Source organism: Bos grunniens, chromosome 18 (genome assembly GCF_055505025.1).
Source record: "Bos grunniens cultivar Pamir isolate PY7600 chromosome 18, Bosgru_T2T1.0, whole genome shotgun sequence".
NCBI lineage: Eukaryota > Metazoa > Chordata > Mammalia > Artiodactyla > Bovidae > Bos > Bos grunniens.
Genome location: NC_141182.1, coordinates 34,668,709 through 34,684,402, shown reverse-complemented (window position 1 = coordinate 34,684,402; position 15,694 = coordinate 34,668,709). Strand labels below are relative to the sequence as shown.

Genomic DNA, 15,694 nt, shown 5'->3' with positions numbered 1-15,694 from the left:
TCCCAGCCTCCACCGCCCTGTATTCTTTCTCCTGGCCGCTGGCCACCATCTCCCCCTGCTGCCACTCCTGCCTGCCCCCCAACACTCCCCAGGGATCTCCACCTTTGCACATCTGGCCTCATCCTCCCTTTACTCCAGATCCTTCCTGACTCCACTAGCCTTGGAGACAGTCCCATGCCCTCCCCCCAGGGCTCCAGCCCCACTGGTGCTTCTCCACTCCACAGACACCCTGGGCTCTCACCTGGGAGCTGGCACCCCTGCTCTTTCTGCTCAAACACACTGTTCCCATCTCTCTGCCTTGGAACACTGGTTGGAATTTAATCCCTTCACCAGATGAAGATATCACAGTTTGAGCTCAGTGCCCATGGCCTCTCAACATCCCATGCTTGACTCATCACCATGGCCTCTCCAATGTCCAGAACAGTACTTGATAGAAAACAGGCACTCAATGGGTATTTGTTGCATGAATAATTGAATTTATTAATCAGTGCATGGAGGGATTGTCATGTAGGTGGCTTTGGTGGCTGGGTGGGGATGAAGGGAGATACTACATAAGCTGTAACCAGTGCCTGCCTATGGCAGCAGGTGGCTGGAGGGAGAAGGCCACGTCACCCGCAGCAGGCTGAGTCCCAGTTTTAATGGCCTGGCAGTGAGGTGCGTGCATGGCGGAGGCCCGCAGAAGAGGTAATGCTGAGAGGGCAGCTCTGCCCACTCTTCTAATTATTGCTTGAGTCTTTCCGGGAGTGCCAGCTGCTTGCCCCAGAGAGTTTGGTCTCATCCGTCACAGTGTGAGCTCGGGGTAGGGCTGCTGCCACTGCCAGTGGGGAAGACAAGAGGAGGTTCCCAGGGGCCTTTGGGTCTTGGAGAGCAGAGGCAGCCTCAGGCTTGGACCACACTCGGCTTAGGTCCCTTCCTGTCCCCAGGGCTGCTGAAAGGTGTCCCCCGACTTGAGGGTCCTGTCAAGAAGCCTCCAGCGTGGCCAAGGAGCAAGCCAACTGAAGGAGGGTCCACAGCAACCCCAGGCAGGGAGCCTCGGATGGTTTGGTGTCTGCTGACATGGAAGCCCTTGGGAAGATGGTGCCCCAGTGACTGGCTGGGCAGGTAGACAGCTCAGGCCCGGAAAGAGGCCTTGACCACACGGCCCTTCAGTGGCTGTGGCGGCCGGAAGTTGTTCACCATGTGGATCCTCTCATCCTCCTCTGAGGTGAAAAGCAGGCTCCGGAATTTCTCCATCTTAAGGCAGAAGAGATGCTCAGGGCAGAGTAGGGGAGCTGTGGTCCCCTCTGACCCCAGACACGTCATCTGGCATACCCTGCCCAGCCAGCTCTGCCCCTCTCTCCTCCTGTTCCTAGGGCTTGTCCCTACTTCTCCCCACTCGTTTCATGTTTGCGACCCCCAAGCTCAGTGACTTATTCACTAAAGAGCCTCTGAACCTGGGTCCTGCTCGTGTAGCTCCAGTCCCAATCTTCGCTCTAGCTAAGAATCGTCCGCAAATGCAGCATTCAGGTTCTAGCACGCTAGGGGCGGTCCCAGGATCCAGGGATCGCTCCTTCTAGCCTGTGTCCAGGTCCTAATGACTAACAACCAAGCTGACCCCCACCCAAGAATCTGAACATGTATTAGCAAAAAATAGGAACCTTGACGGTGGGACCGCAGGCTGTGGGCTGCTATGGTCATGCTGCCCAGGTGTGCCTGAATGTCACCTCCCTCCATCTGCTCCTCTGGGAGGACTCACCTGCCTCTCAGAGATACGGATGGGCTCCCGGAGCACAATCCAGGTGACGCTCTCGCTCAGCGGTGGCGTCGTCAGGGACCCGGGGTAGGTCCAGTAGTGCCGGCTGGCAGGCAGGAGGCACTTGGGGTTGAAGCAGCTGAACTGGGCCTTGGTGCCCTGGGCCAGGGTGGGGGACCCAGGAATCAGCATAGACCTCCCACCAGGATGAGAGCAGCACCCTCCCACCCATTTCTGTCAATAGGATTTAGGCTTATATGGCCCACTGATGCAAACTGTGGGCAAATGTCTGTGATCCCAGAGGCCATCACCCATCCTTTTGCATTAGAAAGCTGTGGCTCCTAAAGCTCTCAGGGCACCATGTTCTCTCCTTTGCCCTTGACAAACCTTAGTGGTGCTGCCTGTCGGAGGACCATTAATGGGATAAGCATCTTATGAATCCTATACCCAACCAGACAGCACTCTGGGCACACAGCGGGGCCATGGACACTGATGATGAGGAGTCAGTCGCAGCGCCCCACAGCTGCGGACCTGCACCCTTCACCTCTGCAAGGGTCTGCTGCAGGATGGAGGAGTGGGAGGGCCCACTCCATGATCTAGCCTGGCCCTCCCTCCCCTCCCAGGCTGCTCTGGATCAAGGACACCGACCCCTGGTCTCACCTTAAACCGAACCATGTAGAGTGCATCTGTCAGACGGTTCATGCTGGGGTGCTCGTCCCCCGTCTGTCAGAGAGAAGGCAGCGTGAGCCCAGAATTCACTATGTTCTGGGACTAGGGGTGGCACCAGGCCTCCCATGGCCCTCTGGGCCCCAGGTAATCCCCTTACCTCCAGGAAGACACCGACCACAGCCAGGCCATCGGGCGCCGAGGCCGCCTCCCCAAAGGTGCTGTACTTCTTGGCGTTCCAATGAACAAGGTGCAGCTACAGGGCAACAACAGGCCAGGCCAGTGCGTAGTACCTCCCAGGGTCCGTGAGAGCTCAGGGCTAGGTTTCCCTCACTCCCACAGGACTCCTGGCCCCCTGCAGGAGGGGCTCCTCTGGGAGCCATGGGTCAAGATAGCATTAACCCTGTTCTAGGTCTGATCCTTTCCTGAGCCCCAAGGGACCAAAGAGCTCAGGCCCTGCCCTCCATGAACTGTGCAATAGATAATGACCATCTAATGTGACACCTCCCTGAGGAAGTGGACCCTGCAGCTGAGGCCAAAGTATCAGAAAAAGGTTACCCAATGGAACTCTCCAGGCAAGGTATTTCAGGCAGAAAGAACAGCATAGGTAAATGCCTAGAGGTATGAAAGAGCCAAGCTTCCCAGGTGGCTCAGTGGTAAAGAATTCGCCTGCCAATGCAGGAGACACAGGAGATGTGGGTTCGATCCCTGGGTCCAGGAGATCCCCTGGAGAAGGAAATGGCAACCCACTCCAGTATTCTTGCCTGGAGAATCCCATGGACAGAGGAGGCTGGCAAACTATAGTCGATGGGGTTGCAAAAGAGTAGGACAAGACTTAGTGACTAAACAATAACAATAGCAACATGAAAGAGCCAGGTGTGGGCAGGGATTCATTACATGCAGGTCAGTACGAGAAAAGGTCAAGGTGAGATGAGGCCAGGCAAAGCCAGGTCACGCAGGCTCTTGAATGCCAGGCTTAATCCTTGAAGGGCTGTTGCAAGGCTGTGATGGGACTGGATCTGCCCTTCAGAAAATTCCTTCTGGACACACAGATCAGCACAACAGTGGGCCAACTTCAGGTGGAAGACCCTGTGCTGAGGGTGGGTGGAGGTCCCCTAGGGACTTCACTCCCTCCAGTGCCCCACACTGGGCACCTAGCAAACCCCTGACTCCCCAGTGCCCCACTCCCTCCCCCATCAGGCAGAGGAGGGTCTTACCTCGCTGGGGAATGACTTGCCATCCACCGTGTGCTCTGAGCCCACACCGTGCTTCTTGCCCCAGTGGAAATGGAACTGCTTAAGCCGGTAGGGCCCATCCAGGGGGCCCCCAGACACCACTGTGGGGAGAAGGGGGACCTGTAGCAATAGCTGTGAGAGACCCCACTAGCATCAGGCGGCAGTACTAGCATCAGGGCAGTGCCCAGAAGGGAGATAAACTTTTCATTTGGAACATTCCTGGGGCTAAATGGACTTGGATCAGTCCCCACGCAGTTCCCTATGCCCTTGACTGGGCCAGGGCAGAAATCCTGGAGGCCTGTAGGTGACAGAGGAGTCTGGTACTGACAGGGTACATCCTTCCATCAGGCTGTCCTCCCCACTCCTGCCCACTTTCCAGTGGAAGCTAGGATGTTGCTTCTCAGACCCCCTTCACCACTAACGGTAGATGTCCCATGCCTGCAGCCCTGACTCAGAGCTGGGTCAGAAGGATTCCCTTTCTTTAGTCTTCATGGTAACTCAGGACAGAACCTATTATTATTCCTATTGTATAAAGGAGGAACCGAGAGACAGAGAGGGCAAGGTCTTTGCCCAAGGTCACACACAGCAAGGCACTGAGCTAAGATATAAGCCCACATCTACTTCATGTAAGTCCAGAGCCCAAGGCCCTAATCACCAGGCTGTGTTGCCTGCCCAGAACTTGGTGGCTCCCCAGGACCTGATGTCCAGAGGCCAGCTCCTGAGGATCCCTACTCCAAGGGTCAGGCCCCTGTCTTGTCCAGAGTCCCGCCCTCATGGCCTCTTTGGCAGGGGCAATTTATGCTGGTTTTTTGACTTTCCTACTCCGATACCCAGTGAGCAGAGGCCACACACAAGGCCTCCTGGGACTGATTGAATTTCTAGCTGAAATAGATCTAGCAGTGGAGGGAGCCCCCGCCAGGCCTGAATGTGAGCTCCTGGATCAGGTGACGGCCCTGGGCTCAGAGTTCCACTAGGCCCCTCCAGGATGGGTGACTAGGGCGGGGCCCTGACCCCTGTGGGCCCCTCGAGGAGGAGGATAATGGGACAGCCCAGAGGCCCCGTCTCACTGTCCTGCCTCACCTGAGCAGCAGGTCTGTCCATGACAATGCTGGGTGGTTAACTGAGCCTGAAGATGGTGGCTCTGGGTTGAGGCCCGGTGAGGATGCCTCCATCCAGGGGAGGGCCTACAGACTGAGCTTCTGATATGGACTGTGGAGGCTCACTCTTCCAAGCATGCCCAACCTGGGACTCCATAGTGTAACCTCTTAAACAGTGACCTCCCTCTCTAACCCTTGAGCTTGGCTTCCTCGCCTACTCTCTGCATCCTGACCACAGAATACACTGCCATTCTCGGTGTACTTACTGTGTGTTCAGGCACTCTGCAGACATCAACCCCCACAGTGGCCTAGAGGGGGACACATTGTTACCCCCCTGGCCAGATGTGGCACAGAGGCTCGAAAAGGTAGATCTCTTGCCCAAGGTCACACAGCTGGGAAGTGGCAGAGCCCCAACTCTCTCACTCCTAAGCCTACTTTCTTTCCACTGGGCCCCTAACCCCTCAGGCCTGGGCATTCTATTAAGAAGGGAACCCCAGCCAGGCTAGAAAGTAAGCCCCTGGATCCGTAGTCCAGAGGAATGCTCCCTTGCAAGAGTGGCCTTCACTGAGCTACTTATGTCTGAATCGAGCCCTCAGTGCCCTCTGAAGGTTATTCTGAAGGTCCAGTCACTTGAAAACTACTCCTTCACAAACTGTGATCCTTGGTGCTTCCCTGGTGGCTTAGCGGTAAACAATCTGCCAATGCAGGAGATGCAGATTCGATCCCTGGGTTGGGAAGATTCCCTGGAGAAAGAAATGGCAACCCACTCCAGTATTCTTGCCTGGGAAATCCCAAAGGACAGAGGAGCCTGGCGGGCTACATTCCACAGGGTCGCTAAGAGTTGGACACGACTTAGTGACTAAACAACAACAACAATGTCATCAAGAGCCCCATGTCCCTCCCCAAAGTTCTGGGCGAGAGCCTTTTACTTAGAATTCAGTACCAGGAATGCTGTGTCTCTCTTCCGAGGATCTGCTGAATTTCCTCCCTTCTGCAGCAAGAATTATAACTGATCCTCTTTCCCTTTTTTCCTAGCCTACCAGAGAACTCGGGATTAAGCAAATAAGATCATTCCCATCTGGCTTTCCTCCTCTTGTCTGCCTTTTGATCCTCTATTTGAAACTTGAGTTCCCCTGAGTACTTTCATTGCATGTATGGGGGGCAGAGGTCGGAGACAGAAGGGCAGAGTACCAGTCACTTCCTTATGTAAGGAACTTTAGCAGGTTCCCTCCTTGTCCCCCTCGACCCCTCACAGGCCTGGTCATAAGGACAAAAATCCCTATACTAAGGAGTACTCCCAAGCCTTCTGTCTAGGAATTTATCATGGAGGAACCCTCTAATCCCAGGGCAAAGAGACTAACCCTCTAATCCCAGGGCAAGTTCCCACTGGGCTCCCTTTGGTCCAAGGTAGTTGGGATTTGAGGCTATAGGTGGGCTGGAGACTTTGGAGTAGGACCAGGCAGGTTCTGGCCCTCCCCAGCTTACTAAGTTTCTGCTAGCCCATCTTAGAGGCAGGTTCTTAAGAGGAATAAACCAACTGCCTATGACCTTAACAAGTGGCCTGGCATGCAGAACATTTTAGCTCCATTCTCTTTCTGCTGGGATTAACCAGATCACACACAGAGGAGGGTTTGGCCTTAGGCCACACAGCAGGTCAGTGATGGGGCAGGGAGTGGAAACAAACCCGACCTCAAGAACTGAATGAAAGAGAAGAAAGAGAATTAGTATTTCTTGTGCATCTACTACATGCCAGCACTACAGACATCACTCCAGGTTTTTCATTTTTTTCTCTCTGTGACCCCAAGGAGGGAAACAGGGTCTTAATGTCCCCCATTTCATGCATCAGGAGACTGAGGCTTCACAGCTAGTACAAAGTGGAGCCTTCCTTTCCCAGTATAGCATTCTGCCCTTCTTGAGCCTGCCCCAATCAGGTTAGGATCCCAGGGAGAAGAGTGGTAGTGGCTGGCAGGGACCACTTACCAGTTCGGTCATCACTGTCATTGAAGTCCACTTGGACAGAGTGGCCATTGTTGGCGATGCTGAGGGATGTGCAGGACTCATAGGAAATCTCCAGTGGCTTCAGGCTGGGCGAGTACACAGCCTGGCTAGATACGATATTGATTGGTGACTGGCGGTCTCCCTGGGCAATGGGATACAGCTTGTGCCAGTGTGAGGGGCCTGCAGATGGCGGGGAGAGGGCAAGGATTCAGGCCAGCCCGGATCTCAGGGCTGCAGACGAGGGCATCTGTGGGGGATGGTCTCCGTGCTATATCCTTTCAGAGGTCAGCCTCTGCTATGGAGTCGCATGGTCTGGAGCGTCACTCCCAGCTCTGCCACTTCCCCTCTTAGCCTCCATCTTCTTGTCTGTGAAATGACCTCTCCAAAGCTCTCTACTCATAGCTGATAGGAGATCCAGAGAGCTAACGTGAGGAAGGGAGCGCACAAAAGCTACAGTCTCAGGGGCAGTTTGGGATAGCAAGTCCTCCCCAACACCCAGCATATGTTTAGAGAGGTCCCCAGGGCCTCGAGGTCCCTGACCCTACCCTACCGAGTGCCTGGCCTCTTCTTGCATCTGACCAAGTTCCAGTCGGTATTCATAATAACTAACAAAAGCTCACATCAACTTCACTTTGGCTCTATGACATCCATTTGCTTCTCATAATAGCCTTGTCAAGTAGAGACAAGTGTGATTCCCATTTCACAGATGAGGGCACTGAGGGTCACTTGTGCACGTGTGCATGCACACTTGGGTACAGGAGTAAACACACAGTGTGTGCATGCCTTGCCCCCAGCTGCCCTCCCTGGGCATGTGCAGGTCCAGGGAGATTTTCATGTGCGCAAACATATGTGCACAGTGGCCTGAGTTCACCGCATCCAGAGTGGGCAGGCCCGGTAACACATGTGTACAAGTGTGCAGCCCTTCCAAGTATCTCTGACACACACATAGGCATCCTTACACAGAGATAACCCTGTTGCAAACCCGGGTCTGCACTAAGAGACTACAGCAAAACACATGCTCATGCACACACATGCACACCTGTGTGCACACCCACGAGCACCCACCACCTGCCTCCCATAGATTCCATCTGCAGCCGAAAGGCTCGGCATCTCCCTGGGGAACATCCTGAGATGCAGCCTATTTTTAGAGCCACTGCCGGCTGGTGCTTCTCCCCGTTTTTGGCTTCTTAAGTTTTCCTGAGAAAACAGCAGCAGGTGCCGACAGAGCTGTGTCCCCAGCGGATGACTCAGAAGCGTGGCCCAGACCCACTGTGGGTTATTTTTGAAGTCCTGTGAGCATGCCGCATGCCGGCACCTCCATCCTCTGTCCTTCCCGCCCTCACTGTCCCTAGGGTGGGTGACCCAGGACTGGGTGAGGCACAGCAGCTTCAGGGAGGCCAGCTACAGGGCAGACCTAATGTGATACTGGACATTCAGTGCTGGCGGTCAGGACTAGCAAGAAGGCTAGAGTCAGTGGACTTTGACTCTGGGGAAGGCATCCAGAAGCTGGCTGGGAGCAGAAGCTGGGCGTGGGGGAATCTTCTAGGAGGGTCCTGTCAACCTGCCCCTCTCTGCCTCTCTCTGCATCTCTGCGCATCTCTCTTGCCTTTTTCTGAAAATCTCTTTCTAGCTTTCACATGTCCAAACAGGGTTTTCCCCTTCAAAATATGCTCCTGTGTGCTTGGGACCTCAGAGTGGAGGCAAAGACCCCACAGCACCTCCCTAACTTTCTCTGGCCCAATTGTAACCTCCAGACCCCCTGACTTGGTACCCAGGACCCCCATCCACCCCTCACAGAGTGCCTGCCTCTCTGTAGATAAGTAGGGATGGGGGTGTTCCTCCCACCAGCACTCCCCTTCTCCCCACCCCCACCTGCCTTGCCTGGGTTTCCTCTGGATCTTGGTTCCTCGGGGAAAGCTAAGAACCCTTATCCCACATCCCCACCCCAGCTTGGTAAGAAATAGCCTCAAAGGAACTGCCCTGCCGCAGACCCACACTGAAGCGGTCTGGCTCTTACCGTCTGCCTCTTCTCTCTTTCTCTGCGTCTTAAGGAGGAAACTGAGGCAGGATCGAGGAGCTATTCTCCGGGTCAGACCAGGAAGCTGATGTGGGCCACCGGCTCCCTTGTCTCACACCGGGACGTGCTCAGACACCCTGCCAGAGGCAGACACGCAGACACATCCACGCGCCCTTAGATGCTCCCTTCCTTCACATACCTGCCGACTCGAAAGCTTGGACACTTCGACGGGCAAACTCTGCCGGGGACACCGCGCCCTTGCCCACGCGGAGCCCAGCTCCGGGGAGGTCACTGCACACCAGCCGTGCGCGCTCCCCTCACATACACCGCGCAACGCGCTGCGTTCAGCCCGCCCCCAGCTGCCCTGGGCTACCTCCACCCGCTGCGCACTCCAGCGGGGGATGAGAGAGTGAGTGTCCGGCCCAGGTCCCAGCGAGCTGGGTCGTCAGGGGCTGCGCGGAGGAGGAGGCAGGACGCGCTTGGCCGCGGGTGGCTAGCTGGCGGCGGGGCCGGACGGAGAGCGGCGCGCACTTTGCGCCAGGTGCGGGGGAGCCAGGGCTCTGACCCGGCGGGTGGGCCGGGCTCTGGGGGCTGGATGGGAGAAGGGTCCCCGTCTCGCCTGGAGGATAGGGGGCTTGCAGGTCCCGCTGGGTGGGAGGGTCAGGGGCGAGTCCCAGTGGATGGGGGCTGGCTGGGGTTTATGCCTACCGTCGTTCTGGCCGTAGCCCCAGCCGTGGTGGCCGGTCATGCCGCTGCCGTCACCTGCCGGCTCGGCTCAGTTCTGCTCGCTCGGGCTGCGGCTCCGGCCCCGCTCGCTGCTGCGGAGCAGCCTCTTAAAGCGGCGGCAGGCGGGAGGAGCGGTTCCCAGGGGACCCGCCCCCCCCACCCCCTAGTAGGGCGAGAGAGGCCGGCCCTGCCCCGCCCTGCCCTCTCCCACCCACCCCGCAAGCCAGTTGAACCCTGAGTTGAGATGCGGGCTGTGTAGGGGGTGTCAAGGGGACCTAAACCCCACCCCCACCCTGACCCTGGCCGAGCTCTGTTCCTCCTTCCCTCCAGCACGTGTACAGCCTCTGGGGCAGGAGAAGCCACCCATCATGAGGGCCGCCTCCGTTTCTCCACACCCCATCCGTCCCCCAGGCTTGTCTCTGGGTGGTAAATCCCACCACCGGAGACCTGGGCTCTGGGCCCCGGAGTCCTCTTGGACTGGGACCCCTTGAAACTGCAAATTGCACTGACCATCAAGTGTCCACGAGTGGAGTTTCCCCTGTTTGGTGAAGGATCCAGGTGCTGGGCCAACCTTTGGATCATTCCTGTTTCCTAACCCTCTCAGCTTTCCTACAACAATGGGTGGTATACTTCCATTAGCCTGATCGCACAGAGCAGGAGACTGAGGCCCAGAGAGGTGAAGTAACTTCTTGCTGCAGATCTTCTAGCTACAGAGTGAGGGCTTTACTCTCAATTTGTCTCACTCCTGGATTCTTGTGCTCTTTCCTACTTCCCCTTGGTGTCGGGGTTGGGGGTGGGGGCAAAGGAGTCCTGTGGTTGTGGGGGTCTGGGAGCCCTGGGGTAGGAGGAGGGCTTAGGCAGAACCAGGGTCTTATAATGGGAGTGAGGAGTTTGGGCTTTAACCACTGGGCATTAAGACAGACAGACCCCAGGGAACTTCCCTGGTGGTCCAGAAGCTGAGACTCTGCACTCCCAATGCAGGGGGCCAGGGTTCGATGGATCCCTGGTCAGGGAACTAGATTCCACATGCCACAACCAAGGATCCCACGTGCCGCAATGAAAACTTGGCGCAGCCAAATAAATACTTCAAAAGACAGACCCACAGAACACCAGCTGGCTCCCGCCATGGAACTAAGTATGAGGCCGTACCTCCACCCTCTGCTTCTCTTCCTTTCTTCCTCCACTGTCCAGGTCTCTGCCTATTTCTTTATAGCTCACTGTTTGTCCCTCCTTTCCTTGCCTCCCCATGACCTTCGGCACACCTGCTGGGAGCTCAGGGCCTCCACCCTGCACTCAATCTCAGTATCTGCCTTGGCCCAACATTTTCCCATCCACAAGCCCTGGTCCTTGCTGTGCCCTCCACCTGGGACGTCCTCTGTCTTCCACCCACTGGCTCCAGCCGGCCCAATCTGATTCATCTGAGGATGTGGCCTTATGCCAAGGATAGGGCTTGTCTCTGGCTAGGCCTCAGCAGGCACTTTTGGGAAGACAAACAGATGGGTGGATGGAAGGAGAGACAAATGATCCCACCCAGGGATTTGTACCCAACCAGAGTTGAAGGACCATTTGTGAAATCTCCGCTGGTCTGACCTCTACCAGAAGGAGACTATTTCAGACCCTGTTGTTGGCTGACCTTGTGAGGGAATCTGCCATCTTGTCTGTCAGGCTCCCCTATATCTCTGTGGCTGTCTTGGTTTCCCTTAGGCCCTGAACCCCTCAGGTCCCCGAGTAGAGTTGTGGAGATTAAGTGACAACTGGTTGGCTGGGCCAAGGTCAGTCAGTCACCTCCCAGCACTGCCTAGACACCTCTCCTTGACCCTGGAGCTGGAAGGGGCCCTTAATAAAAATCTGATTCTAAGACAGGGGGCAGAGGATCATAACAGACATGCAGAAGGTAGCCCCCAAGACTGCCTCTGTTCATCTCCCAGAAGAGCCAGCCACCTTTCTCCTGGGGGAGCTGCAACACTCTCAGGGCCTGGGGTTGGGCCCAAATGTGTCTACTTCATTGACCTACTTCCCCCTCACTGTGACCCAGACATTTCCATATTTATAGTACTAAAAAAAAATGGAATTACTTTTATAGCATTGGATTGAGCTTCATTCTCACAGTAGCCCCACTTTGTAGATGAGGAAAGCAGGGCTCAGAGGACTTGAGTTAGGGTGCACAGTGAGTGGTAGAGCTAGGATAAAAACCCGGGGCTGCTGAGTCCCTTTTTCAACATGTCTAAAATCACCAGGAGGGGGGAGGAAGTGGGTTTGAAATTTGATTGTCATTTGTGTAGACAGGTAAGACTTCCTCCACAGTGACTGAAGAGAAGCCAGGGAGAGTGTTTGCCTCCTGGGTGGAGTCTGGTAGCCTGGAAGGGTGGGAGAGGGTGCAGAATGGGAATGGGAGGGACACCCTTTACTGCTCACTCCTTCACAAAGAATTAAAATATTGCCTCTTTAACAACCAAATAAAAGTTGATCCAATTCTTTCCTTCCTGCATCCAGTCTTTAGCAGTTTTCTCTAGGTGCTGGAGAGCTGGGAATTCAGGTAGGTGAGAGGAGATGATGGAGTCTGCCTGTCTGAGGTGAAGCCTCAGTTTCCCCTGTAGCCCACTCAGGTCAACTTGGGAAAGACTGTGCCCCCATTCAGGCACATCCTGTCTCAATTACATGCTGTCTTTAAAATGGAACTGGGGACTTCCCTGGCAGTCTGGTGGTTAAGACTGCGCTCCCAATGCAGGGGGCGTGGGTTCGATCCTTGGTCAGGGAACTAAGATCCCATATGCCATACAACTCAGCCAAAAAAAAAAAAAAATTAAAGAAAAAGTGGAATCGAAAAAAAAAAAGAATTGATTTCACTGCTCTGGAGTTTATTCTTTGGTCTCATTGGTGTCAGTGGCCTCCTGGATTTTGCTCTTTCTGGGGGAGAGGAAGTGTAGGGATGTGAGAGCTATGATGAAGGGCTGGGGGAGGATTGTACAGCCACACCTCATTCATCCTGACCTTGACCAGATCTCACTTCCCCTCTCAAAGATACAAGTGTCTTTGCTCTACAGTAACAAGGTGATTAGGGCATCATCCCTGCCCTACCCAAACTCATGGGATCCCTGTGAGTTTCAGTTGAGACAGTAGTTGTCCAGTGCTGCACCAACAGGCAGAATCATGCCTGCTCTTCACTGTGTGTTGTGCCCAGGGCCAAAAGGCCAGACTGGAAGCCCTGCGACCTAGAGACTCTAAGATGAAAATTATAGCTTCTCAGGTTTTTTTTTTTTTTCCAAAAAATTTCCACTCCAAGTATATAGACACAATGGAAACAATGAGACTTTAGTTTCTTGGGCTCCAAAATCACTTTGGATGGTGACTGCAGCCATGAAATTAAAAGATGCTTACTCCTTGGAAGAAAAGCAATGACAAACTTAGTGTATTAAAACACAGAGACATTCCTTTGCCTCCAAAGGTCCATATAGTCAAAGCTATGGTTTTTCCAGTAGTCATGTACAGATGTGAGAGCTGGACAATAAAAAAGGTTGAGCCCTAAAGAACTGATGCCTCCGAACTGTGGTGCTGGAGAAGACTCTTGAGAGTCCCTTGGACAGCAAGGAGATCCAACCAGTCAATCCAAAAGGAAATCAACCTGAATATTCATTGGAAGGACTGATGCTGAAGCTGAAGCTCCAATACTTTGGCCACCTGATGCGAAGAGCCGACTCATTGAAAAAGGCCCTGATACTAGAAAAGATTGAAGGCAAGAGAAAGGGGTGACAGAGGATGAGATGGTTGGAATGGCATCATTGACTCAGTGCACATACGTTTGAGCAAATTCTTGGAGATGGTGAAGGACAGGGAAGCCTGGTGTGCTGCAGTCCACAGGCTCACAAAGAGTCAGACATGACTGAGTGACTGAATAACAACAACAAGTATGTGTGTGTGTGCACTCACAAGTGGAATGAATCTGGGCTGTGAACTCAGACAGACCCGGTCCTGGCTCCCAGCATCACTAGCTGTGTGATCTGGGGTGAGTTGCTTCACCTCTCCTCCTGTTTTCTGATCTGTCAGATGGGAACAGAGAGTCAAGGGGGCTAATAGGATGGTCGGGTGGGCATATCTGTGAGAACAAAGTATGTACTCCTCAGACTTCTGTTCTTTCCCCTTTTCCTTAGCTTTTTTGGGAAATTTAAACCCCCAAATATTCATTTTCCAATTACAGTAGTGGCACCTATTATTATAGAAAATTTGGGAGGATCAGAAAAGCATAGTAAAGAAAATTCACTGGTCATATTACCACCCAAGAATCACCACTGTAAACAGTGAAGTGACCATCCTGCCAGGCTTTTTCAGTACGAACTGTGCTCAGTCACTCAGTCATATCTGACTCTTTGAGACCCTATGGACTGTAGCCCACCAGGCTCCTCTGTCCATGGGAGTCTCCAGGTAAGAATACTGGCATGGGTTGCTATTTCCTGCTCCAGGGCATCTTCCTGACCCAGTGGGTTGAACCCATGTCGCCTGTGCCTCCTGCATTGGCAGGCAAGTTCTTTACCACTAGTGCTACCTGGAAAGACAATATATATTAATAGTACTTAAAAAACAATCAGAACCATATGTGGAGTTTTGTGACCAGGTATTTGTCACTTAATGCCCTATGGTAAGCATTTCCCTGCTTCATTAGTCTTGGAGAACTTGACACAATAACTGCACAATACTCTAGTATGTGGATTTTTCCATTTTTCACTATTGTAAGTGTACTGCAGTGGACAGCCTTATTTATACATCTTTGTGTGGGTGGCTGATGATTTCCCTGAGAAAGTGGATTAACCAAATCAGATGATAAACACATGGCAGGTAAGACATTTTAAAATGTAGAAGGCATACTTCCCTGGTGATCCAGTGGTTCAGAATCCACCTTGCAATGGAGGGGACATGGGTTTGATCCCTGGCTGGGGAATTAAGATCCTGCAAACCATGGAGCAGCTAAGCCTGAGCACTGCAACCAGTGAGCCTACACGTCACAAACTAGAGATTCGGTGCACGAAATGAAAGACCTTGCACGAGTCAACTAAGACCCAACACAGCACCCTGGGAGTGTGTCCTACATTGGGATTCATTCCTCCTGGCTGGTTTCCCACAGGTTATAAGCTCTTCTAGGGCAGACCCTGATGCTGGGAAACACTGAGAGCAAGAGGAGAAGGGGGTGACAGAGGATGAGATGGTTGGATAGCATCACTGACTCAACAGACATGAGTTTCAGCAAACTCAGGGAGATGGTGAAGGACAGGGAAGCCTGGTGTGCTGCAGTCCATGGGGTCGCAAAGAGCTGGACACAACTGAGCGACTGAACAACAAAGGCAAACAACAGGGCCCACTCTTCCTGGGAGCTCAAGGATCCGGGCTCCTCTGGCTGAGACCAACCAGGATGGGTAACACAATAGACCTGAACTGGGGTCTGGCCGGATCTGTAGTGTGTTTGTTTCTAATCCCTGTGCCACCTTTAAATAGCTGTGAGAATTTGGAATTTTACTCACCTCTCCAAGCCTCTACTCTCTTGGGTATAAAATGGGGTGAATAGTAGTATCTGTTGCATTGGGTGGATATGGTGAGCACAAAATGGTGGTGTGGTCAAGGGTCCACCTGGCTCACGAGTCACAGTAAATGGGGGTGGTGTGTGGGTTTTAGGGCTTAGTTCTCCTACCTGTTCAGTGGGAGATTGGCCTAGGTCGGTGGTTCTCAAACTTGAGCCTAAATCAGAGTCACCAGGAGTCTTATTAAAAGTTTCTTAGGCCTCACCCCAGAGTTTCTGTTTCAGCAGGTCTGGAATAGGACCTGAGAATTTGCCTTCCTAACAAATTCCCAGGTAATGTTGATACTGCTGGTCCAGGATCACCCTTAAAAAACCAATGGTCTAAATCAATAAAGCCATGCTTTCCTGATCTGATACCTTCGATTGCCTCTCTTCTACAAAAGGAAAAACTTGTGAGGAGCCCTGAGTGCCCAGGTGGTAGGGCTTGTATTGGGTCAACCTCCATGGTGCCAGCACAGCACCTTTTCACACTGGCTTGAACTAGATCCCCCGCCGAAAGCTGTTAAAGTTTTAATGTCTAGGACCTTTGAGTGTAATCTTATTTGGAGACATGGTTTTTGAAGACTTAATCAAGTTAAGATGAGGTCATGGGTTTCCCTGATGGCTCAGTGGTGAAGAATTTGTCTGCCAATTCAGGGGACATGGGTTCGATCCCGG

The 15,694-nt window shown here is 53.5% G+C and overlaps 1 protein-coding gene across 1 annotated transcript; it reads right to left on the bottom strand.

Annotated features, from left to right (window-relative positions):
- Nucleotides 1-455: 455 nt before the first annotated feature.
- Nucleotides 456-9,584, bottom strand: CA7 (carbonic anhydrase 7). Its single transcript, XM_086351054.1, has 7 exons — nucleotides 9,454-9,584; nucleotides 6,711-6,908; nucleotides 3,616-3,734; nucleotides 2,559-2,654; nucleotides 2,393-2,455; nucleotides 1,736-1,891; nucleotides 456-1,233 (listed from the first exon to the last, which is right to left on the bottom strand). Exons 1-7 carry the CDS (start codon nucleotides 9,491-9,493, stop codon nucleotides 1,111-1,113), a joined length of 795 nt encoding a protein of 264 aa, XP_086207180.1. The 5' UTR covers nucleotides 9,494-9,584; the 3' UTR covers nucleotides 456-1,110.
- Between the last annotated feature and the right edge of the window lie 6,110 nt (nucleotides 9,585-15,694).

Coding starts and splice junctions, on each gene's coding strand:
- CA7 (XM_086351054.1), bottom strand. CDS start 9,493: ATGACCGGCCACCACGGCTGGGGCTACGGCCAGAACGACG. Junction 2,655..3,615: donor GCAAGTCATTCCCCAGCGAG/GTAAGACCCTCC, acceptor GTTGCCCTGTAG/CTGCACCTTGTTCATTGGAA. Junction 2,456..2,558: donor TGGTCGGTGTCTTCCTGGAG/GTAAGGGGATTA, acceptor TCTCTCTGACAG/ACGGGGGACGAGCACCCCAG.